The sequence below is a fragment of the Acipenser ruthenus genome, chromosome 4 (assembly GCF_902713425.1).
Source record: "Acipenser ruthenus chromosome 4, fAciRut3.2 maternal haplotype, whole genome shotgun sequence".
Lineage (NCBI taxonomy): Eukaryota > Metazoa > Chordata > Actinopteri > Acipenseriformes > Acipenseridae > Acipenser > Acipenser ruthenus.
Window position 1 is genome coordinate 25515787 of NC_081192.1, and position 24075 is coordinate 25539861.

General features: G+C 39.4%; 1 protein-coding gene across 6 annotated transcripts in view; it reads right to left on the reverse strand.

Annotated features, from left to right (window-relative positions):
- The window catches only part of LOC117400528 (extracellular sulfatase Sulf-1-like), a 103507-nt gene that overhangs the window by 28674 nt on the left and 50758 nt on the right, over positions 1-24075 (reverse strand). For all 6 annotated transcript variants that reach the window (XM_059022228.1, XM_059022227.1, XM_034000624.3 and 3 more), the window contains 8 exons: positions 18460-18699; positions 17480-17631; positions 12739-12908; positions 9739-9889; positions 2307-2482; positions 1692-1820; positions 1180-1236; positions 130-262 (listed from right to left, as the gene is read on the reverse strand). In XM_059022228.1, coding sequence (XP_058878211.1) covers positions 130-262; positions 1180-1236; positions 1692-1820; positions 2307-2482; positions 9739-9889; positions 12739-12908; positions 17480-17631; positions 18460-18699 — 1208 coding nt within the window. The remainder of the gene's footprint in view (positions 1-129; positions 263-1179; positions 1237-1691; positions 1821-2306; positions 2483-9738; positions 9890-12738; positions 12909-17479; positions 17632-18459; positions 18700-24075) is intronic.

Consider the following 24075-nt stretch of genomic DNA (forward strand, 5'->3'; position numbering starts at 1 on the left):
GTAGTAACTGCATACAATATACTGTGAGTTATATAAATATGACCCTGCATTTATCATATGTGGAACAAAACCATTATAATGTTTCTATGTTGAAGTTATAAAACAGTAAGTAACCATCTTGGTTCTTACCTGGCCAGGCTGTTCACAGGCGGTCTGGTATTTTGCTTGCTGGCACAACTCTTTCACCCTCTCGTACTTGGGCAGGTTGTTAGACTGCTGCATATTATTACTACTGCTCTCCTCCTTCTTACGAAGAAATTTGCTGCAACATAATGGAGTTGGTTTAGTTGCTTGCTTCTGGAATCTGTCCATGGTATTAAGACCTATGTGGTCTTGTGGTTAAGAGTAATGCTGTAGGAGCCAGGAGACTTGGGCTCCAATCCCAGTTCAGCCACAAAATCACTGAGGAGGTTTATTATGGCCACTTGACCTGCTAGTGCATCACCTCTGCAGCAAAGGAACCCATTGGAAATACAATGTTGTATGTATGACAGTATGGCATGTGTGTTCGAATGCACACTATTTACACCTATGTAAAACCACACACTTGCAGTACTAATGTTAAACATTTTTTTTCAAAATCAATTTATTCTAAAGGAACTAAAATAATTCTCAGATCAATATAAAATGATATTTTCTTATTGACATGAATGTTTTCCTTTAAAATAAATAAATCGATGGAAATACACTGCTGCTGATAACTTTCCACACAGAGGTTATACATTTTTCAAAGTTATTTTAACAGTTATCTTCATTGCTGGCTTTCTCCATGGAAAGCACTGTGCTTAACAGCTAATGGTTCTTGCTCTCTCCAGCAGCCACTAATATGAAGCTGACAAAATAAACCACCTTGTTACACGGTATGCGATTTCATGCAGTGACAAACCAAAAGACATGAAGAATGTCAACTTCATTGTTCAAGCTGTCGTCCAGGGAGTCCTGCCTTCAACTAAGATTGATGGAATTACTTGAACGCTTAGCTCCAAGCAGGACATTTTTTTTTTTAACAAAGTTTTAAAGGGGTAGGGAAATACAGGCGAAATAATAAAAACAAGTCATGTGAGTGTCTCCCAGCAAGAACAGTTAAATGCCAGCTGAGAAAAAACATATCTGACAAATGAGGGACATTGTTAATACAATTAATACAAATAAAATAATGAAAACACGCCATGACGTTACCCTCTCTCCACAAGGATTGTATCCCGCCAGACTTTGGGTTTTCGATTTGATCTGAACCTGAAGTATAAAAACACATCACACATTGCTGTATGCAACATATCAAGAACAATGGAAAAAAGTACATTTACAGTGAAATATCCCAAATCTGCTGCATGTGTCAAAATCAATTACATTAACAAAATGCACTGAACTGAACATACACTATTGTTTATAAAAAGCAAGGGTATGCAAGCAGTGTATGTAGGCCATACAAAAAAACAAAAAAAAAAACAGTCAATGCACCTCAATCCTGACCTCATTTCCCCCTGCAACTGACAACTGTACAAGCTTGTGCTCTGTTGTAATGTGTTATTGTTCTGTGGACTGCTGTACAGTCAGGAAAAAATGGAATACTCCAAACTAATTTCGTTTGTGATCTCAGCTGAATTCAAATCCAGGCCTCAGATGCTGAAATGTGTCAGCCCACCTTTGGCATGCCCATATTTACCTAAAACTGACACCGCATAACAAACCTGTTTTCTGTTTTTTCTGGTTCCAGCAGTTTTAAGATAGATTTTCCATCCATATCTGGAGGCGTATCGAGTCCTGCGATGTCCAGAATTGTTGGAGCAAGGTCAATATTTAAAATCATATGAGGATTGCTGCAGAACAAAATGACATGTTGATGCAAACACATTGTACCAATAAATGGGTTTCCCACTAAGCAGAACCTCCTAAAATAAAATACCTGTTGTACTCAAAGTGGCCTAATACAAAATGCCTGCTTTTAAAGTAAATTTCATGAAAGGCTAAGCTTTTGAATGTATTAAACAGATTTCAAAGAATTTAGTTTTAGTGAAAAAAAAATAACTGCAGAATTCTGGAATCATACGCTCCAAACTCAGACCTGGAAGAAAGGATTCACATAGTCTGTGGCTGTGAGACACCCATCATGTATCAACATGTCTAATAACTGTGTCTGAACTGACATTTTACCTGAAAGTGGAAGGGAAACATTTTGACCTATGACTACAAAAATGCACACAATGTGTAAGATATAAAGCAAAGGCTATCTAGTTAAAAAGTGGATGTAATTATTTCAGTCTGGGCTACTACCATACCATGATACAGTAGATAGAATATCTTACATTGATCCTGGCTCAATGTTGGGACCACGGACAAAGAAAGGGACTCTGATGTCAAAATCATAAGGCATGGATTTTCCTTTCACTAGACCAAACTGTCCGATATGGTAGCCATGATCAGCTGTGTATATGACGTAGGTGTTGCCCAGCTCTCCAGTCTCCACAAGCATTTCATATACCTAGAGAAGCAAATACAGCAGTATATTATATATATATATATATATATATATATATATATATATATATATATATATATATATATAAAGAACATAAGAAAGTTTACAAATGAGAGGAGGCCATTCGGCCCATCTTGCTTGTTTGGTTATTAGTAGCTTATTGATCCCAGAATCTCATCAACCAAACTAGAACTAAAGTCATTGTATTTTTTATCTTGCTCCTAATTGTATTATTACTTGTACTGTGATTCTTGAAATGTAGTTTTGTTTACGACTGTAAGTTGCCCTGGATAAGGGCGTCTGCTAAGAAATAAATAATAATAATAATAATAATCAAGCAGCTTCTTGAAGGATCCCAGGGTGTCAGCTTCAACAACATTACCAGGGAGTTGGTTCCAGACCCTCACAATTCTCTGTGGTAAATAGTGCCTCCTATTTTCTGTTTTGAATGCCAATATCCTTTTTGTAACAAGGTGACCAGAACTGAACACAATATTCTAGATGAGGGCTTAATAATGCATTGTAAACTTTTAATATTACTTCCCTATATACACAGTGGCACAGCGGATCTCTGCCTGGAAGCAATGTGTTGGGGATTAGCAGGGATAGGGTTAAATTCTGTCCCTGCCAGATAAATGTGTAGTCATTTTGTAAAATGTATTGCTGTCACCTGCCTGTAGCAGGCAGGTATTTAAACAGAGAGAAATGTTTGTTCGAGGCAGTCTCCAGTCTGTGTGAAGAGAGGCTGTCAAGGTGAAGAAACCAGTATGGTTTTCAAAAGGTACTGTGTGAACCTTTTTGTTTGGTTGTGTGTGTGTTAAAACTGTTTTGTTTAAAATCGGTAACGGCTTAGCCAGTTAGTACTCCGTGTGGGAGTTAGGTTTTTTTTCCCCCTGTAATGAATACAAATTGCGCGAAAGTGCTTTAAAAACTTCAAATCTTGTGTCTGGGTCTGTTTCAAAGGGGCTACGAACCTTAAAAATAAGTAAAATACTTCACATATGGTGGCCGCAGTACCAAGCCCGATGGACCCAGCACAGATTTAAATAAATAAAAAAATAAAATGGAAATAGAAGACCTGATAAAGAAATTGGTGCAGTCGACTGCTGCCCAAAAGGAAGCCAACCGCTTGCAGCGAGAGAGCAACCAGCGTTGGAGGCAAGAGCTGGGGTTGCCCACACGGGAACCGGAGGTACCCGAACCAGAGGTGTCGGAGCTGCAGCGGGTCCTGGCAAGAGTGGTATGGTCTGCACCACAGCAATCGCCTGCGGTGGGCCAAGAGTCACAGGTGGCGGAGCAAGAATCGCATGCGGCAGAGCTAGAGGTGCTACCGTCGGCTACAGACAAGGGGGAGGCGGTGAGCAGCCCACCTCCACCACAGCCCTGACCACCACCCATGCGATCCAGTCCGGTGCCGCTGGGTGCGATCCCTTGCCCCAAACTCCTAGACACCCTGCCAGAATGCCCGGACCTCCCTGTGCTGGACCTAGTGCCCAGGCCGGTGCACCACCATGCACAGTCGGACGCCTGGTCTCCCACTCCACTCCCCCTGAAGCTCCAGACGTCACAACGCAGTTGGCTGATGTCACGTACTTTCCCCCTGGAGAATCATACGTCGCTGCGCCGGAGCCAAGACTCCCACCTCTGCCTGCAGTTGCACCCACCAGGTTACTGGCCTGTGCGTCAGTCACCCCAGTGTCAGAATTGCACGTATTGTTTTTTATTTTTATATATATATATATTATATATATATATATATACACACACACATATGCTCTGAGCACACTCTTAAATCCAGGGGTGACGTTTAAGGAGGACAGAGATGTTTTAAACTCCTGTAAGTAGTTTTGTTCGTGCACTGGGTGTGCTATATGTTCAGACAACTTTTTAAATAAATCAAGAAAATCACACAGACTCATTTAATTAGAAGTTTTAACGAATCAGAACAGTAGTAGTGCTCTTTTCGGTTTATTAAATGCTTTAAAAAAGTGGATTGGTTGATTGTGCAGACCACCGTAAATCCCAAGTAATAAGCAATCTGGCCGTTCTAGTGCTTTTACAGGTTTAACAGCATTAATACTTAAATACAGTAATACAAATATGGTTATCATACGTTTAGCCTTCAGGGTATAAAATGCAAAAAGCTATAGCGACCACCGCTAAATCCTACAACATACAATATATCACTCTTTTAAGACTAAAACATAATTTATATACCTCATAGCAATGAATCCAATATAAACAAGATATAAATTCAAATATATGCTTACCTTCCAGTATATAGAAGTGTAGTGCAGGATATATTGAAAAATAAGAACTGTCTTCAAAAGGCAGAGACTTCTAAATACGACCAAACAGCAATCCGTTTTTCAGAGAACCTCAGAGCATGGACCACGTCAGCTTGCAACATCAAGTTCAATGGTGGTGAATGGGGTCTTGCTCTGGGCTAATATAGGATTTTCTCTCCATTGAATACATCAGGGGTCCCAATTAAATCTGATCATCAATCTGCCTTGACAGTTCTTATCTTTGAGTTAATGATATTTTCTAGAAGGGTCCGGTCAGCTCTTTTTAAAACTAATTGGAGTTATATAAAAAAAAACATTCAAAATTAATTGGATATAACGCCTTTCCAAAATATTGGAACATGATCTCATGGTTCTCATTTTCAACCCCTCCTTTCTCTAAAAAAAGTCAGGTCAACCAACGTTCACAAAATCCTTTGCTACCAAGTACAATACAAGTTTATATGTGTGTTAAAATATATGCTATATATATATATATATATATATATATATATATATATATATATATATATATATATATATATATATATCATTAACTTTTTGTGTGATTATATTAACATGGGTCTACAATATATTCCCTCCTAGCAGCATATCTCGTCAACTTTTCAGATTAGTTTACTTTCATATACAGGTGTGTTAAAGTATTGGACAAAGACTGTAGGGGTTTATCTCAAGCCTTTGAATAAAAACCAGTAAGCATACAGTGGTCAGTTCAGTTATTTCCATTTAAATTTAAGCTATAATGAACATGTTAAATATAATAGCCTTATTTAACTGTGCCATTCTTGGACTAAGCCTGACCTCTGTTTCTAAAGATTCGCCTGCACAAGCAGGTTCCAGATACCATGTTTTCTTGCCATGGCTAGTGTTTTAATTAATATTTTTAATATTTTCCTACAGATGTCAGGACTGCCCAGTCCCTGACCACATTCAGCGCCTCCTTAAGACTCACCTCTTCAAACAGCACCTGTAGAACTCCTCTGTTTGTATCCTGGGACACTATCACCCTTCATGTAAATGTGCTTTATTTTGCTCTTATCTGGCCCCTATTATACTGCATTTAATCCTGTGCTTCAGAATACTGTAATCTGCCAAGTGTTTAACCTGTAGTATTTTGTATTTAATCATATCCTGATGTAACTATCACTATTTAATCATATCCTGATGTAACTATCACTATTATCTGCTGTATTATTGAATTGTGGTTTGTCACACTTGTACGTTGCTTGAACAAAAGTTATTGTATTTCTTGCTCTTATTGTATTACTTGTATTGTAACACTTGAAATGTATTTGCTTACGATTGTAAGTCGCCCTGGATAAGGGCATCTGCTAAGAAATAAATAATAATAATAATAATAATAATAATAATAATAATAATAATAATAATAATAATAATAATAATATGAAACTCCACAGTAAGTGCTTTTCCAAATTCACCGCATGAAGTCAGTTTTTGGCTCACAAACATCATCCCAATTAAAGTCACTACCTGTCTGATAAGAACTGATACTGGAGACAACTCTTCTAATTTAAATGAAATGCTTGCTTCGGCTGCCAAGTTTTCATTATTTTCTATGATATAATGAAGAGATGAATTTTGCTCATTATAGAAAGGCTTGGATTCAAAACTGCTGACGACACGTAAATCTTGCTTTGACTGCCAATAAAGAACTTTCCAGGTCTAGCATCGCTCTGCTGCAAGCAGGTAAAGTCAAGGCTATCAATTTAATTATTTTTAGTAAGTCTACTGTGTACTAAAATTATTAAATACAGCTTACACTTTATTGTCTTATATTCAAACCTAACAGTTCCCGTTTTTTATTGCAGTAAAACCTTTAAATAAACTAAACATGTATATTCTTTAGTTGAATTGATATTGTAATGTCTAAAATACTTTGTTTAGTTGGAAACAGAAACTGAACTAATTCTTAAATTGATTAAATTAAATGAATATTATCTCAAATGTGTCTTAATTTGTCTACAACATCGTCAATGTCAGGCATCTGTTATAAACGTGTAATATGTTCTTTCGACAGTTTAACTTTGAACTGGAAATATATGTTATAGTAATTTAGATACTTCAATAATTTTATTTTACTCCATTGATCTGTTATAAAGTCATTTAAGCTTTCAATGGAAGGTCTAGTTATTTACATCTATTTTTAACATGTTAGAATGTAATAGTTTTACAGTGACTGAACTAAATCTGACTTCCCTGTTTATACAAAATCCAGTTGAAGCACGTTTTAAGACATCCTAGCCTCTTGCCAATTTTAGTGTTGATTAATATTAAACACTACTGTAAGCATTTTGTAATACTCATTATTTTAGACCAAATTTTAAACTTGGTCTAAAATAATGTAAACCACAATAAACCATCCTATGCTTTTCATTCCCGTTTCTTCTTACCAGGTTCTAATTAATTTCTATGATATATAGAAAATGTTTATTTTAATATAAACTCCTACCTTCTTATCCGAAAGGTATTTCATTCGTTAACATTAACGAGATCACTCATTACAGAGCGGTTCTTGGCTTTTAAATTGCTGACCAGCAAAAAATCCCAGTTTCATCGGCCAAAACCAGCGAGTCATCTCCAACACTGCTTTTGCTTTGATATACACTAACATCCTCATGTATCTACTAAAGTTATTACCATATATTAAGTTTCTTATTTATTTAAATAATTTTGTTTTTTCTTACTATAAATCAAACCTAGTTTGATTGCTTCTGGCATATTAACTGTTCCAGAGTTTGCCATTCTGCTCTCGCTGGATCAGAATGGTTTTGAGGCTCTGAGTCGAATTAAAAAAAAGATGCTTTTGCCCGATAAGGGAGGCTTGGAACTTTTAGCAGGTCAGCCTGGCCTTTTGATACCAGGAGCTCTCTTTTTCAGACCTTACACAGACTTATTCAAAAGGATACAAAATACAGAATCCTACAACATCACTATTAGCAATGTATTTTATTCTACAGCATTCAATCCATATCTAATAGGTCAGCTTGTTCCCAACAAGATTCAAATTCTCCTCTTGTCTCAGCTCGAAGTGGCTCTGCGAACACCACAACAGGCCTTACACAGATCTGCTAATATTTTCTAGTTTTATATGCTTTAAAACACATTGCAGTCATTACAATATTTGTTGCGTTTTCACAAATGTTCAGTTTGTATCCCAAATATTGTCCTGCTTCCAGTAGGGGTGACAGTCTTTAAAACATTAATACCTGCAAAAACTAACTTGTTACCTGGGCATCTCTACATTCTCATTCCCATCGTCAGTGGGCAAACACATTTTAACTGAATTTGGGTCCATCTGTTCTGTACACCTGTTTGTCGTTAAGCTTATAAAAGAGAGTCTATGCTCATTATGTGTATGCACTGATGAAGGCTTGATTGCCGCAAAGCGTTTGCTATGTTTCTGTTTAAATAAAAAAAAAAATATTCTAGAAGGAGTGCTGGCTTCTTTCTACTTTTTTACATTCTTTTTTGAGCTTCAGCACCCACAGAGAAGCCATTAAGTTTTGAGTTGAGCGTTATTCTTTGCGTTGCGGGACGTGCCAGAACCGTCTGTGACACTGGTCACCCCGTTTGGGTCGCCCGACGCAGGTTCGTGGTGCTTTCCCGAGGTCACCAAACTCCTCAATAATGCGATCCAAGTCATTATTTTATTACTATAACATCTAAAAAAAGCTCTGCATATGTCTGTGATATTGTTTGAGCGCTGGATGCAGAAGCAGCTATCTTGTTTGTTTATGTCTGTGTTATCTATGTGGTGCCGGGGCTATCTGTATTCATGAGATACGCCCCCCCCCCCCCCCCCCCCCCCCCCTTTTTTCCCCGCTTCACTCTGCTCCTATCGGTCTCACTCGGCCATTGAATGGTTTTCTCGGCTTTTTCTGGAGAAAAAACGACTAGAGACCTGTTTTTTACGTCTTTTTGATGATGTCAGACAGGGTCCAACATTGGACCAGAAAGGGAAAATTGCAATGTCGGACCAGGTCTGACATAGGGCCGCAAAGGGTTAAAGGTGGAGGGGGACATGGCCTTGGAATGGCCGGTGTGCTACGCACAAGGGGGAAGATATGGTGACAGACTAGGGGGAGGAAGAGAGGAAGACATAGTCCAAGGAGGGGCCAAAAGACAAAATCCCCCAGAATGCCACATGGCTCTAATTATGAATGAGTGCCACCTGCCTGCGATTAACATGCAGGTATATAATAGAAAGAAAATGTTTCTTGGAGACAGTCTCCAGTCTGTGTGAAGAAAGGCTGTCACGGTGAGGAAACCTGTGTGGTTTTAAAAAGGTACTGTGTGAACCTTTTTGTGTTTTTGTGTGTGTTTAAAAAACTGGTTTTGTTTAAAAATCGGTAAACGGCTTAGCCGTCCGGTTTTAGTTAGGTTCCTGAAACAGTTTAGTTAGTACTCCGTGTGGGAGTTAGGTTTTTGTTTCTGTTTTATTTTTGTTATTGTATTACTTGGTAACAAAAATGTAGGTGAAAAGGCATTGTCACTGAAAAGGGTTCAGTCTAAATGACATCAAAATGTCACAATTTTGTTCCACATCCCCAATTTTCAGTCCAACAAAATAATTTAAAAGCATTAGCACATTGTTTGTTTTCCCCAGACGTTTGAACATTATTCACTTTGAAATGCAAATGTTTCCTATCTGCGTTTAAGTGAACAAACAAACCAATAAAAGTAATGAACAAATGGTATTGTGGTAGAGATAAGTTTCACATTGTAATATTAAGTCTAATCCCCCCTCAAATAAATATTTGTTAAATTTGTTACACGTTTTGTTTTTCATGTTAGAACTGATGCTAGAATGTTTTATGTTCAAACAGAAATGGAAGTTGTTTCCCAAAACTACAAAAAATAATAGAATTTTAATAGTTTTCAGGTGTACTGCAGTATGTGTGTATGAAATACCCAAGACTATTACCCACTTACCTTTTCAACAGAATCATCCACAGACAGAAGCGTCTGCAATCTTTTCCGATGCAGAAAATTGGTAAACTCCATGTTTATGGGCCTCATCGGGCCAGTGTATTGCATAATCCAATGCTTATCCATGTTGGGTGCATAGTTGTAACTGGGTGTACTAAAAGAAAAGAACAATAATGATATTACAATAGTGTCTTATTAAGATTGCAGTCATTACAAAAAATGCAATGGATTTCTGAAAACATGTGTTTTATAAAATTGTAATGTGGTACCTTCTGAATTAATTTATCTGAGCTACGAAATAAAGTAAAAGCAAATAATAAAAAAACACATCACATGAATACTTCAAATACGCAATCATTACACAAGAAGGTGCTACATACAGTTGTTATGACTGTGTTCAACTTATGTCAATGTTTTGGCATGAAGTTGGTTTTGATGAAGTGTAGTGGCCTTTGTTGTTAAAATGCCCTGCAAACTGTATTACTCACTACTGCAAATAACTGAACAGCATACAAAGAGTTTGGAATTCATTGAGTGCGGTAACCACCATGGCTGTCAATGGTGAACAAAGTGCTGCACTGGTGGTCACATAAATCTGGTCGATTTTAAATAAGTGACACGTTTCATAAAAAAGGGAAAAGCTGAAGGAAATAAAGGCATTGGTTTATGTTTGATATATTACAGCTTTAAATCAACACAACCCTTTTCACATACAAATAGATAATTGTGTAACGTTTGCAAAATCAAAACTAAAAACAACCTCACAAACCAGTTAAGTTAAATCCCATTGATTAACAGATAATTTGCACACCAATACATTAGAAAAGGTCATTAGAACTGCAAACTGCTGTTTGCTATTCATATAGTCTTTGCTGTGACAAATCGAATGGCAGGCTACTTGTTCTTTGAACAAATTCTTTTAAAAAACTAAAAAAAAAAAATGCAAACCACTAATTGCCCTTGCACTAAAGCTTGATAAATGGGGTCCTGTGTTAAGAGGCCAGTGGGGGTGGCTTGTATTTAATTTAAGGAGCCAAATGTTGAAACAATCTGCAATTACATTCACCGGTGTGTGTGTTTGGGGGGGGGGGGGGGGTAGGAAATCTGATCACAGCACTGTTCACATGGAGCGCTAAACATTTTATTCAAGTCACTTCATCCCCCTATACCTAAACCCAACAAGTCATGAATTCATTTTGCTATAGAAACCAGCTATTCAGCATCTATGTGAAAAGTAGCTGGCTTTTGCCCACAATTAATCTTGTTCACTTTGTCTGCTTTCTGAACTTTTAACCTAACCAGTCAAGCAGTCGAATAACAGTCACAGAAGAAACCTCCCAGGCTATATTTTGGCAGCTAGAGACATCAAAATCCCCAGGGATTTAAGGACATAGAAACAAACAAGGAAGAGCCTTAGAACAACCTGTTGGCCTAATCGAATCCCATTCACTTGTGCATTCACTCACAAGGAAGAACATTTCAATTGTGCTGAAACTCATACCATATGATTAAGATGTGATGAGCTATGAAAACATACTTGAAGGTGCAGGACTCAAAAATAAAACGCTTCTTTGTTTTTAGTTTGTGTTTTTCTTTAACATCGATATTTTAAAAGATTTATAACAAACAAGTCTATTGGCACTTTTTATACCCCTGTTTCAGTGGAGACTGCCAGGGCTGTTAAATGCCTCACATCCCCTGACGTTAAGCAACAAGCAACACTACCAGCGCTCTCAAACACTTTTCATGCTAAAGTTGGGATATGAAAGAGAGCTGCAGCTGGGGAAACTGAGATGGACAAGTGCTAATTAAAGTTCCTGAGTTAGAACTGAGGGGTTATCTTGTACATTGTTTCATGAGGGGTCCAAATGTTCATGCTGTGGTTTTTAGTTGAGAGCTTTTTACCATGAAGGCATGGAATTAACATTGACCACGGCAAGGCAGCACCTAAATGAATAAGTGGATGAGGTAAGTGTTTTATTTTGAAGTAAACTATTTTTAAAATCAGTTTAATGCTTAAATACCAAATGTAAAAACAATCAAACAAAAAAAACTGTATGGGGGGGGGGGGCATAACCTCCTGCTGCTGCAGGTAGTAGCAGGAGCATGAAGCAGTGTTTTATTCTGTGCATTCCTTACCAATGAGTAACAAAAAGCAAACCGACATCATACTTAAATGTAAAAAAAAATTATAAAAAAAAGGGGCGGACAGGTTATGCCAGATGTGGGGTTAGAATAAAAAGTAATTTCTTGCATGGGAAGGAATAAACAATACAGTATGTCTCAAACGCAGAAGGGTGAAAGTCGCATCTTTATAAAAAAGCCATCATGTTGTGTGATCATGCTGGTTTGTTTATAGAGCCGCCAGCATACTTACTGAGTTGCTTGTGCAGATATCTCCCCAATCTAATCAATCAATCAATCATTATGAACAAGTCAGCAGTGTCTCTTAACATGAAGCCTGCCATACCCTCAGGAGGTCAGGTTTTCAAATACTGTAATGTAAATATTTTGATGTAGATCCGTTTTATATTATATTAAATGGTTGTAACATTAAGATATTTAAAGATACTACTAAAAGACAAAAAATGAGACATCCACATAATAAACAAAAAGTGTTTTGTTCAGCATTTATAAGAAAACCCTAGCTCCTATTGGCATTTGCTTGATAAGTTGAGAAATGTTGCATGACTTAAATACAGCTAAATACAGGTACAATTATCATCAAGTTGAAATGAAACAGCAAAAAGCATAAAACATTTTTTTGGATGGCTTTGTAACTGCTGTCATATTGTTTTCCTTGGGTTTACAATTGTTCTGGGTATTTCTTGTATACTTCCTGTATGCTTTCATGTATTTTCAGTTTCCTATACAGAAAGTAAATGTCATACCCTGGCAGCATCAGAAAGAGACAATGCCTCAAGCAATCCACCCACCTTCCTGCCTGGAACTGGAGCAGCAGTTAGTGCTACGCAGTTCTGAAAGGAGTTGTTTTGTACTCACATGTGCTGGGAGGCATTGGGGAAGTGCTCTGAGAACTGTGGGGCCGAGTCCTCTGGTCCGTGTGGAGCGGCATGGCTGATGACCATCATTACCGGTCTGTGGGGGTACATCCGTTTGGAGATTCTGAAGTAATTAATGCTGTCGTTGGTAATTAAATCTGTGAAATAATCCTATATTGAAGACAAAAAAAATAATCAAGCATCCCCCTTAATAAAACAAGATCAATGAATTACCTGTACTGCTGTCCTATCCAGCTGCTAGATAACTAGCATATATACGAGTAGGTGCATGAAGGCAATGTTTAAAAAACAATCAATGCATACTTATACGATATATGATTAATCAAATGCAATTTCTGTAAATTAGTGACCGTCCAAGGATGAACTCATTTAGTGACAGACCACTGGACATATCATCCTGCAATTGGGGCTCCTGATGTAAAAATGCAGTTGCTGTAGAACAGTGGTACTCAACTCTGGCCCTTGAGATCCAATCCAGTCCAGGCTTTTACTCCAAGCACGTTCTAATGTAGTTCATTTAAGCTGTAAAGAGGCTGTGTGGTCCAGTGGTTAAAGAAAAGGACTTGTAACCAGGAGGTCCCCGGTTCAAATCCCACCTCAGCCACTGACTCATTGTGTGACCCTGAGCAAGTCACTTAACCTCCTTGTGCTCCGTCTTTCGGGCGAGACGTAATTGTAAGTGACTCTGCAGCTGATGCATAGTTCACACCCCCTACTAGTCTCTGTAAAGCCCGCCGCACACAGCCCGACTCATCTCATCTCAACTGGCCGTACAGAGTTTGGATGAATCGTATCAGTGTGCGTGCACTTAGAACCAAGATTATGCAGATTTCAGTCGGGATGTCTTCAGATTTGAAGATTGAACATGTTGAATCTTTTTCAGACGCAGTTTCGTTCAGATGTGATCAGTCTGTCTGTGTGCGGCGGTTGCCGATCAAGACTGACTGAGACCGATTAGTCATAAGGGTGTCAACCAATGGTGAAGCAGGTTTAAGTGACGTAGCTTGTCATGTAACTTGTCATACAAGATGGTGGAATATTGACAGCTTTAGTTCCACAGGTAAAAATACATTAGCCTTGAATTGCTCCGAGTGTCCCGAATTAATAAAAATACCAGATATGTGCACATTTGAATAGTTTTTTTTAGGCGTTTACTAATCAAAGGTAAATTATCAATTTAACTTTTTATTATCAATCTACTGGCAGCGTATATTTTCTTACTGCGCTAAAACAGAAGTAACCGGTGCGTCGATCTCCGAGTCCAATAGGTCACAAATCACAAGCCCCTAGATCCACACGCTGAGAAAAAAACGCCAAATAAAAAAATCAACAGGTTGGATTTTATGTACCACAGGGTAAAGTGTAGTAAACAAACTATACAAAAAGTCAAACACTGCCTGAAACGTTTGCACGGTGTAAATGGTCAATAGCTAAATTAATAGGCTAAGCGCTTCTTTTGGTTGCCTCGCAGTGCTGTCTCCACTGTCTAATCAGCATACGATGCCATGCATAATATGAGGGTCGCTAAGTTGGGCTAAGTTAATACAAAAATGTGTACAGGGCAGTATTGATTAAATCTGCATACATAGTAATCACCAGGATCTAGTTGTGGTCAGTAATTCAGTCTTAGCAGTGTGCGACACCCAGTCGTAAAAAACAGAACTGTGACGTCAAACCAAAACTGAGCACAACTGATCGCAAAATCTGTGCATACTCAGATGAGATGAGTCGGGATGGCTTGAGTCGGGCTTGTGTGCGGCGGGCTTAAGTCGCCTTGGATAAAGGCGACTGCGAAATAAACAAATAATAATAATAATAATAATAATAATAATAATAATTTAGGACCTGCTTGGAATAAACACCAGGACTGGAATGGATCTCGAGGGCCAGAGTTGAGTACTACTACTGTAGAAGATAGTAAGTATCATTACATTTTTTCCAGAATGTACGTGCTGCATATTTTGAGAAAAAAAGTGTATTACAGTTGAAGGCAGTTTAGCCCCTGTGGATAGAGCTAGGGAGTGGGAGCTAGTCCTAGTCCTGGGATCCAGCTCATTAATCCATAGCCTTTATCTTCCTGTCCCTCAGTCCCAAACAGGTTTAAACTGAATAATACATCTCAGTTTTGCAAAATCATGAACAAACATTAAACAAAACAAAACCAAAAAATCCACATTGATGATGCATCATTTAAGAACTAGTTCATGAGCCAGTCCTCAGGAGGCAGCTAAAGTTGCGAAAAGGAACGACAACAGAAAAGGAAACTTGGGCAAGATTTCAAACAGAAACATCTGCGATTCCTTGCTATCTCTCCAAATCTGGACTTAAAAGGGTTTTAGAGCGAGCCAGCCTGTAAGAAAGTGCTGGCGGTGTAAGCAATTTCAGGCACTCACAGGCATGACTAATCATATGTTGAGGATCCAGTGCTCCAGCACAGCTGCAAAGGCAACACCTGAAGCCCAGACTCTGTCACATGTCAAGCAGATGTGGCCTTTCTCCCTGTGTAAACCCTACCCCAGCAGGCATATCACTCTCAGAAATTAATACTGTAATTAGGTGCCTGGGCAATTGTTTATAGGATTGGTAATGACCTTGGCACCCCAGGGCTTCACTTTCTAAAAATGTTTATCTCCTCAAGTGCTGAAAATAAATTATGCGATTCACAAGAGCTAAAGGTGCGCTTTTATGACTTGGAAGCACAAGGAGCAATTGTGGGGGGGGGGGGGGGGATGGGGGGGGCGACTCATTCATAGTTTTATGAAATAAAGCACCTGAATACAGGGCATTACTGTTCATAATCTTTTATATATATATTTGATATTATGAGTGTATCTAAAAACGTTGGTCCCTGAAAATTCCAGGTGTAGGTTGACCTCCTGTTTACATAAAAACACTGTAGATCTTGTACAGACAGTACAGATGTATGTACAACTGTATCTATCTGCATCTTCAAAACTTGGCTGGAATTTCTTTCTGGGCGTTTAAAGCAATGACTTCAGCTGGTTGGCTAGAATTTGTTAACTTAAGGTAATAACTGGAAACATCCTAGAAGAATTTGCAAACAGCCTCTGCTGACAGAATTGCAGAAATCAACATGTTTGACACTCATTTCTTTCAGCAAATACAAAGAAAAGATTACACATTTCTTACCATTACCGTACTACTGTACAGTAAAACAGCTCCAAATAAATATCGGTTCTAAAAACCAAAAGCATCAGAACTGTTGTGATGCGCTAGCTAGTAATTTAAGGATTTATATCTCAATGTTCCCTAAATATGAAATACTAAAAATCAACTCACCATGTCCTATTCCAACTTTCTAGGACATGTAAACATCCAGTATCATAGTTTAAAACTTCATAATGTTGGACATACATTTTATTTAAATAATAAACCATTTTACCTTACATGAAAACGTTTCTGTGCGCTGCAATTCTGTAGTTTTCCCATTTCGGAGAGACCTGTCTCCTTGTTGGTTTACCTGAGTGAATTCTTCATACATTTTCAGTGTTACTTAAAATAACAATGACTTTTAAAAAATAAATAAAATAAATAAATAATTAAATAAACACTGCAGGAATCTAAATTTATCTGCACACCGCAATAGAAGTAACCTGTCATTCAAATACTGCCTTTCATGCTTGTTGTAAACATTTGCAAATACGTTATTAAGAGGTGCATTTTCAAGACCACTGCAGAGAATAAAAGGCAAAATAAAACATAAGCCATTGTCTAGGCAACACATACACTAGTCAAAGCGACAGTGTTTATAATGCTGTAGCTCGAATAATTATAGCAATACCTATCATCTTGTTTTTTTATTGCTGCCACAATATACAGAAATATACTCATTTATTTATTTATTTATTTATTTATTTATTTATTTATTTATTTTAGCTTTGCCTCCAGCTGAAGTGGAGCGTGACATTCATTATCTAGTAGGTTGTAGCAGGAGTCACCTAATTGTGGGACACTGCAGATTGAAGTAATTGATCTTCCAAAATGTTTCAGGTGGTTTTTTATCAATACTATTAAACACAGAATATTAGGAAGTGTGTAGAAAACAGAGGTGTTGTTTTTTCTGAGTGCAAACGTTATAAAATATATTAACTAAAGTTCCCATCCCCTGTCCTGACAGAACTACTGTACTCAGATATATGCTGCAATACTGCAAGTAATTCTGTGAACCAGCGCTGCAGCGAAGCAGGTCACCTTGGCAGGCATCCCGGAACAAGAGAGTGAGCATGACGTGCTGCTATTCAACATTTCATTAACAAGGATCTCTCATCAGCCTCAGATCCTGAGTTTGACAAAACAGTTCAAAACATCTTTTCCAGTTTAATGGAAAACAGTACTCTCGGAACCCTACCAGTACATGGAAACAGTCAGTAACACTGACACTGTCTTATGGAAATCTCTCCCACATGGGTGTGTTTCTTCAAGCTCAATTTACAATGCTGTCACTGGGGAAGTTTGGGATTTTAAACCGAATAGGAAAAAAAAGATAAAAAAAGATAGTCATTTCCTAAAGTTGCTTTCCCTCAAATTCTGTCATACCAAAAACATTCCTAAAAATGGAAAAAAATACTGAAACAAGAAATTTAATTGAATGTTACCTACTGCATAAAAACACACTCATTCACTGCAGCTGTCATGTTCATAACTCATTGTACTTACACACAAACCACGAACACAGTATATATTTTAAAAAAAACAATTACCTTGGCGTAATCGGATCCATGCTTTTCCTTGTAGCCGTTCCGACAGACTGTGTAATTATAAAAGCGGGAATTTTTTATCAGCCCAACCCATTCCCGCCACCCTGGTGGAATGTAGCTACCATTGTATTCATTGAGGTATTTCCCAAAGAAAGCTGAAAAAACAAAGTGGAGGTATAAGATTGTCTTGAACTATAGTACCCAATATACCTCATGTTAGATACACAGCTGTGCCTTATCCGGTTTTCTCCAAACCCTCAAACCCTGTTTATATTTTTTCCAATGACACTCGGCTTTGTTTCTTGCTTGCAGCCTGCTTTACTGCAGGCTGTTATTACAAGCAGCTCCTTTACCCTCTCTAAAGACAGAAACCTCTGGACCCTATGCCAATTATATTTTTTCTTGTTTCCCACCACCTCGGCTGGCTGCCAACCCACCCCAGAGAACTAAATGTAGACATAGCTATCAGCTACAAAGCCACAGCCAGGGTTCAAACCCATAAGTTCCTAAAGAAACCAGAACATCACTCACAAGGGAGATTGGTTTATAGCTGATAGCTTGACAGAAGGCCAGGAGAATGGGAACATCTTTCTTCATAAAGTATAATTGCAAACAAATGGGTCTTATTTCTTACTTCACATTTGTAGAGATAGAAACAGGTAGGGTTAGGGTTCCCATGTGGGCCACTTAAGAGTAAACTGGGAAAGTTACTGTAACTGGTTATGTAATTAATCCAGGCCCAGGTGCTAGACCTTTAAACTGTTAATCATTAACTGTACACTTATAATACAATAAAAGTCCACAACAAAATTAATTAAAAGTAAGATGTTTAATGTTTCCAAGTGTATTACCATGCAATAGCAAAAATGAAAGGACAAATCATGCTTTAGTAGCAGGAATAACACAAACTCTTCAAAAATTACAAATGGTAAAACAAAAAACGTATCCTCGTCAGAACCCAACAAGGTGTTATCAATGCTCACCTGTTCTGTAGCCTGTGTTGTTGAGGTACACAGCGAACGACCGGGGCTCATGCTGGGCCTGCCACGAAGGAGAAGAGCAGTTCTCATTGTTGGTGTACGTGTTGTGATTGTGGACGTACTTCCCTGTCAGCATGGAGGACCGTGAAGGACAACACATTGGTGTGCTTACGAAGGCGTTTGTGAAGGAAGCACCTCCCTGCTCCATTATTTTCCTAGTTTTGTTCATCACCTGCATAGAGCCTAAAAAAAGTAGATTTTATAGATCTATGTTTCAATATATTGTTTAGATGTTTGTGCAAGAGCTTAACAAGCTGTGATTTGTTTTCTACATGGCTTTCTCCCCCGTTGTAGCCTGGGAAAAGAGCAAATTCAAAGGATCCATGGGCACACATTTGTAATCTCAGTAAGGTGGGCTGTCTACCTTTATGTAATTTTACATTGAATCATGTGTTGACTAGACGCAGGGTTTCCTAATCCTAGTCCTGGGCAACCCCTGTGTCTGCTGGAGTTCTCAATTACTTAATTGAACCATTAATTGAACTATTCATTAGCTTAATAAGACCTTTTTAATTGCTTTCAGCTTTTAAACAGTTGGAGATTTCAAGTTAACTATACAATTTAATGAGTAGCTTGAGAACAAGTAAAAAGGTCTAATTAAAACACATTATTAGTTCAATTAAGGGTTTTATTAAGTAATTGAGAACTCAGTTGAAATGAAAACCAGCAGACACAGGTCCCCCAGGACCAAACTTAAAACGTTTCGAGTAAGTCATACACATTCAACCCTACAAAAGCTTAAGGTCTTTAGGGGTCTACAATGCACTCTGGGCTGGTCTCTTAAAGACAAGCCAGTGTTTTGATGATAGTAAAAGTATTCCAGGATAGGAAAGGCTTTTCCTACAGTTCTCATTTTAGGTCAATCATTGTGAGTTTGCTGACAAAAGGTAATTTACTGAATAAAACATATTTTTGTATGCCAATAGCCTCCTCCCAAAGCTATTTTACAATGAGAAAGTTCCCATCAAATAAGGGGAAATCTATGCTAATCTCATAATGAAGGTTACACCATTATTAGGTCTTTAGTTTTTCAAAGGCAAATGGCCCTTTGAAGATCACTGTAGACCTTTCAGTATGGGTATTTCTTACAGAACATGACCTCACAAAGCATTTCATAATCTGCCAGCAAAACCTGCATTATAAATAATAAACCAAATACAGTGACCCATTCTAGAAAATGACTGAGATCTTAACCCCAGCAATGCCTATCAAATTCCAACACAATTCTGTGATTTTATATTAACTAACATATTCGACACATTCAGAGTGTGAACAATGGAGGCTGCAATAGAAAACAAAGAAGCCAGCCCATAATCACATGCATTGTAGAGTGTTCCAGCTATTTTATGCACCAATTGTTATTGTACTGTAAAATGAAAAGTTAGATACCATTTAATTCCCACAATGGTACACTGCAAGGTGACCAATTTCAAATGCCTTCCATATTTTATTATAATACACTTTTTGCAGGTCTTAAAATCCCTAAATAAAACAGCAATGCACTGGCAATACAATTCATTTCCAAATGTTGTCTTAAGATGTGTTCATAATACACTGTACTACTATTTTAAATTACAGTTTGCACAAACGTTATACAGTACATTCTAAAACTAAATTTTAAATTAATAAAGTATTACAGTATTGAATGGACTATGATCAATTTGGTTGATCTATCATACAAAACAAAAAGGCAATATCGTTGTTTTGTTTAAAATAATATCAGACAGCCCAAACTACAATAAAATAAATGCATTTTATTCCACCTAAAATAGCTCAAGGCGGCCAAAAAAGGATGTCTATTTACAGTACATTTGATAGGTAGGATGAATATGATCACTTTAACCTTGATCTTCTATGTTCTTCCCCAAAACCCTGGTGGGGCTGAAACACGAATGAAGCCTGACACGGCAGCATTGTCAAAAGTCTGTAGTGCTTCCACAGTCTACAATAGCAGCTTGTGTTCATTCAAGAAGCATAAAAGAAATATAAAGTGCCGACTGTCATTCTGCATATTGTCATTAGAAAAATATAATGATTTTGTCATATAACTCTACATATTTATATACACATCTGACATGCACATGTTCCTACAATTAGGTGTCATGGCTGTAACATTTTTACAACGCATCTGATGTCACACTTTTTTCATTTGGTTACAGGCAGAGATGGTAAACCTTCAAAAGGGATGCTGGCAATGCGAACTACATTTTCAGAAATGAACACGTGGCAATACTGAAAAACAACTGTGTAGAATTGGGGCTTACTTGCAAATATTTCTTTTATATACAGTACTGTGCAAAAGTTTTAGGCAGGTGTGAAAAAATGCTGTAAAGTAAGAATGCTTTCAAAAATAGACATGTTAATAGATTATATTTATCAATTAACTAAATGCAAAGTGAGTGAACAGAAGAAAAATCTAAATCAAATCCATATTTGGTGTGACCACCCTTTGCCTTCAAAACAGCATCAATTCTTCTAGGTACACTTGCACAAAGTCAGGGATTTTGTAGGCATATAGTCAGGTGTATGATTAAACAATTATACCAAACAGGTGCTAATGATCATCAATTCAATATGTAGGTTGAAACACAATCATTAACTGAACCAGAATCAGCTGAGTAGGAGGAATAAAACTGGGTGAGGAACAGCCAAACTCAGCTAACAAGGTGAGGTTGCTGAAGACAGTTTACTGTCAAAAGTCATACACCATGGCAAGACTGAGCACAGCAACAAGACACAAGGTAGTTATACTGCATCAGCAAGGGCGCTGACCTTACCGCAAGTGACGCAAGGCAACAGCAGACTCCTCCAGGTGCAATTTAGAGAAGGGAAAATCCTACTGCAATGAATAGGGCCTCTCAGGATGCAGTTTTAAGACCTGTGAGCAGTGATGTAATGCAGCCTACAGTATTTTCTATGGGAAGCAACACAATTAACTATATGGGAGAAAGGAGTGGGCGGTTTAGTGCACTGCCTGTCACAGGGACATCTCAGTGTAGTTTAGTGGCAGCTTGGGGGAACCCCAACATACCTGAGGGGTACCCCACAGCTATTATGCTGCAGAGCCCCTATATAGTGACTTCATCTGTACATCCAGGGCAGGATAATACACAACCTCGAGCAATGGCAAACCAGATGGGGTGGAGCATGACCAGAGGAGGGGCTCTGGGGCACTCCAGTGGGGCAGCCCTGCCAGCTGTGCCACCACACATTGGATGGAAGGGGGATACCATGGCCTTATATCGCAGAGACCCTGCAAGAGGAGATATAAAAATGGTGACCGAGCTACCACACCAAACCACCTCTGTTGCAACTAGCTTGACAAGGGGGGGAGGAGCTTAGTGCTGTGGTGCACGCTGTGAGAGATCTCCTGGTAGCTGATAGACAAACCCGCACTTAAGACCTGTGTGCTGGGTTTGTGGCAGAGAGGATCACGTAGCCAGAAACTGCCGCAACAAGGGTGGGCCATCAGGATCCTGGCTCCCCCAGGGGGCATTGGAAAAATAGGTGGCGTCCCCCAACACTGCCTCCAAAAGATCCCAGGAGGACGGGGCCAGCGAAAAATCCAGTCTACTGCATGTGTCACTAAGGGACCATGCCTGGAGAAGAAAGGGCCAGCAATAGGCAACAGTAGCACCCCAGGAGTGCAAGCGGAGAAACAAGAGGACAGCGTGCACACTACAAGCCGGCCTAACAACGTTCAAGCATCACAGCAGGGGTGCAGCGATAACCTCTATGTTGGCTGCTGTGTTGACGGCATTTACTGTCAGGGCCTTCTAGACACAGGAGCCTCGGTTACAGTTATTCGCACGGAAGTGCTGGACCGGGGAGGCCGAGCATGGCGAAATTGCTTGAAGCCCGCTGGGGGTGTGCTGCGGAATGCCACAAGAGAGGTAGTCCAAGTGGCTGGGAGAATTAAACTCCAAATACAGATAGGGAATGTAAGCGTGATACTTAGGTAGCCCCCATACAGGATGACTCGATTTTCTATCCGACTAGATCTTGATGAAGACCAACTAATGGTGGGTCCGCATGGGCAGCAGTTTTTCACGTGGGGCTAGTGTGGAAGCAGCCAAGTGTAGGAGTCCTTATGTCCCACCTCTCTAACCTAGAAGACCCCATGCCAGCAGTATTGGAAGAGATGTGTAGGCAGGGCAATGAGCATCTCATGGAACACCAGGTGGCACTGCAACAACTTGTTAAAGAGTATCAAGATGTCTTCTCTTTGGGCCCCAACGACATCGGCTGCACCGATTTAGTCCAGCATAAAAGACACGGGGAACGTCCGTCCTATTCGGCAACCACCTCGACGCCTACCGATTCATCGCCATGGGGTTGCTGTGAGGAGTTAAAGAGGATGAGGGAAGCTGGTGTTGTTGTGCCCTCTGGCAGTCCATGGGCATCCCCATCAGTATTGGTCAGCAAGAAGGATGGGTCTACCAGGTTTTGTGTGGACTACAGCCGCCTTAACAACGCGAAACTGAGAGATTCGTACCCCATACTACGTACAGATGATGTACTGGATGCACTGGCAGGCTCCCGCTGGTTCTCAACTTTAGACCCAAAGAGCGGGTATTGACAGATCCAGCTAGACCCTGAGGCACGAAGGAAGAATGCATTCTTCACAGGACAAGGCCTTTGGGAATTCACGGTAATGCCCTTTGGCCTCTGCAATGCTCCAGCCACTTTTAAGTGTTTCATGGAGCGTATGCTGGATGGTCTGCCCTCATCCGAATGTCTCGTCTATCTGGACGATGTTCTGGTCCATGCCACTAGCTTTGAAGAGGAGCTAAACCGATTGCAAGAAGTCTTTGGGTGGATGTGCAATGCCAAACTGAAGCGCCACCCAGAAAAATGCCACCTATTTTGACAAAAAGACCTTATTCCTAGGGCACATAGTGAGTGCAGAAGGGACGTCCACTGACCCGGAGAAGATTGAGGCAGCGAGACAATGGCATCACCCTGAAAATGTCAGTCAGCTGAGGAGCTTTCTAGGTCTGGCTTCTTATTACAGACGCTACGTGCAGGATTTCTCAGACATCGCCAGCCCTCTGCATCGACTGACAGAGAAGAAACAGTCCTTTCTGTGGTCAGCGGAGTGTGAGCAAGCATTCAAAGCACTGAAGACGGCCCTGAGCACGGCCCTCGTGCTGGCGTACCCCATCCCTGATATCCCTTTCATCTTGGATACGGACACCAGCGATCTAGGTGTTGGTGCCATTTCATCCCAGGCCATGGAGGAGGGAGAGCGTGTTGTGGCATTTTATAGCCAGGCCCTGTCTAAACCAGAGAGGAATTATTGCGTGACCAGGAGGGCGCTGTTGGCAGTTGTCAAAGCCATAGACCACGTCCACTTACTTATATGGTCAACAGTTCACCATCAGGTCTGATCATGCCTCGCTGCAGTTTTTAAGGAATTCCCGGCACCCAGAGGGACAAACCGCACGGTGGCTAGAGAAGCTCGACCAGTACAGCTTCCAGATTCAACATCGAGAAGGTCGGCTGCATACCAATGCTGATGCTCTCTCGTGTTGACCTTGCCTGGAGAATAATTGTCTC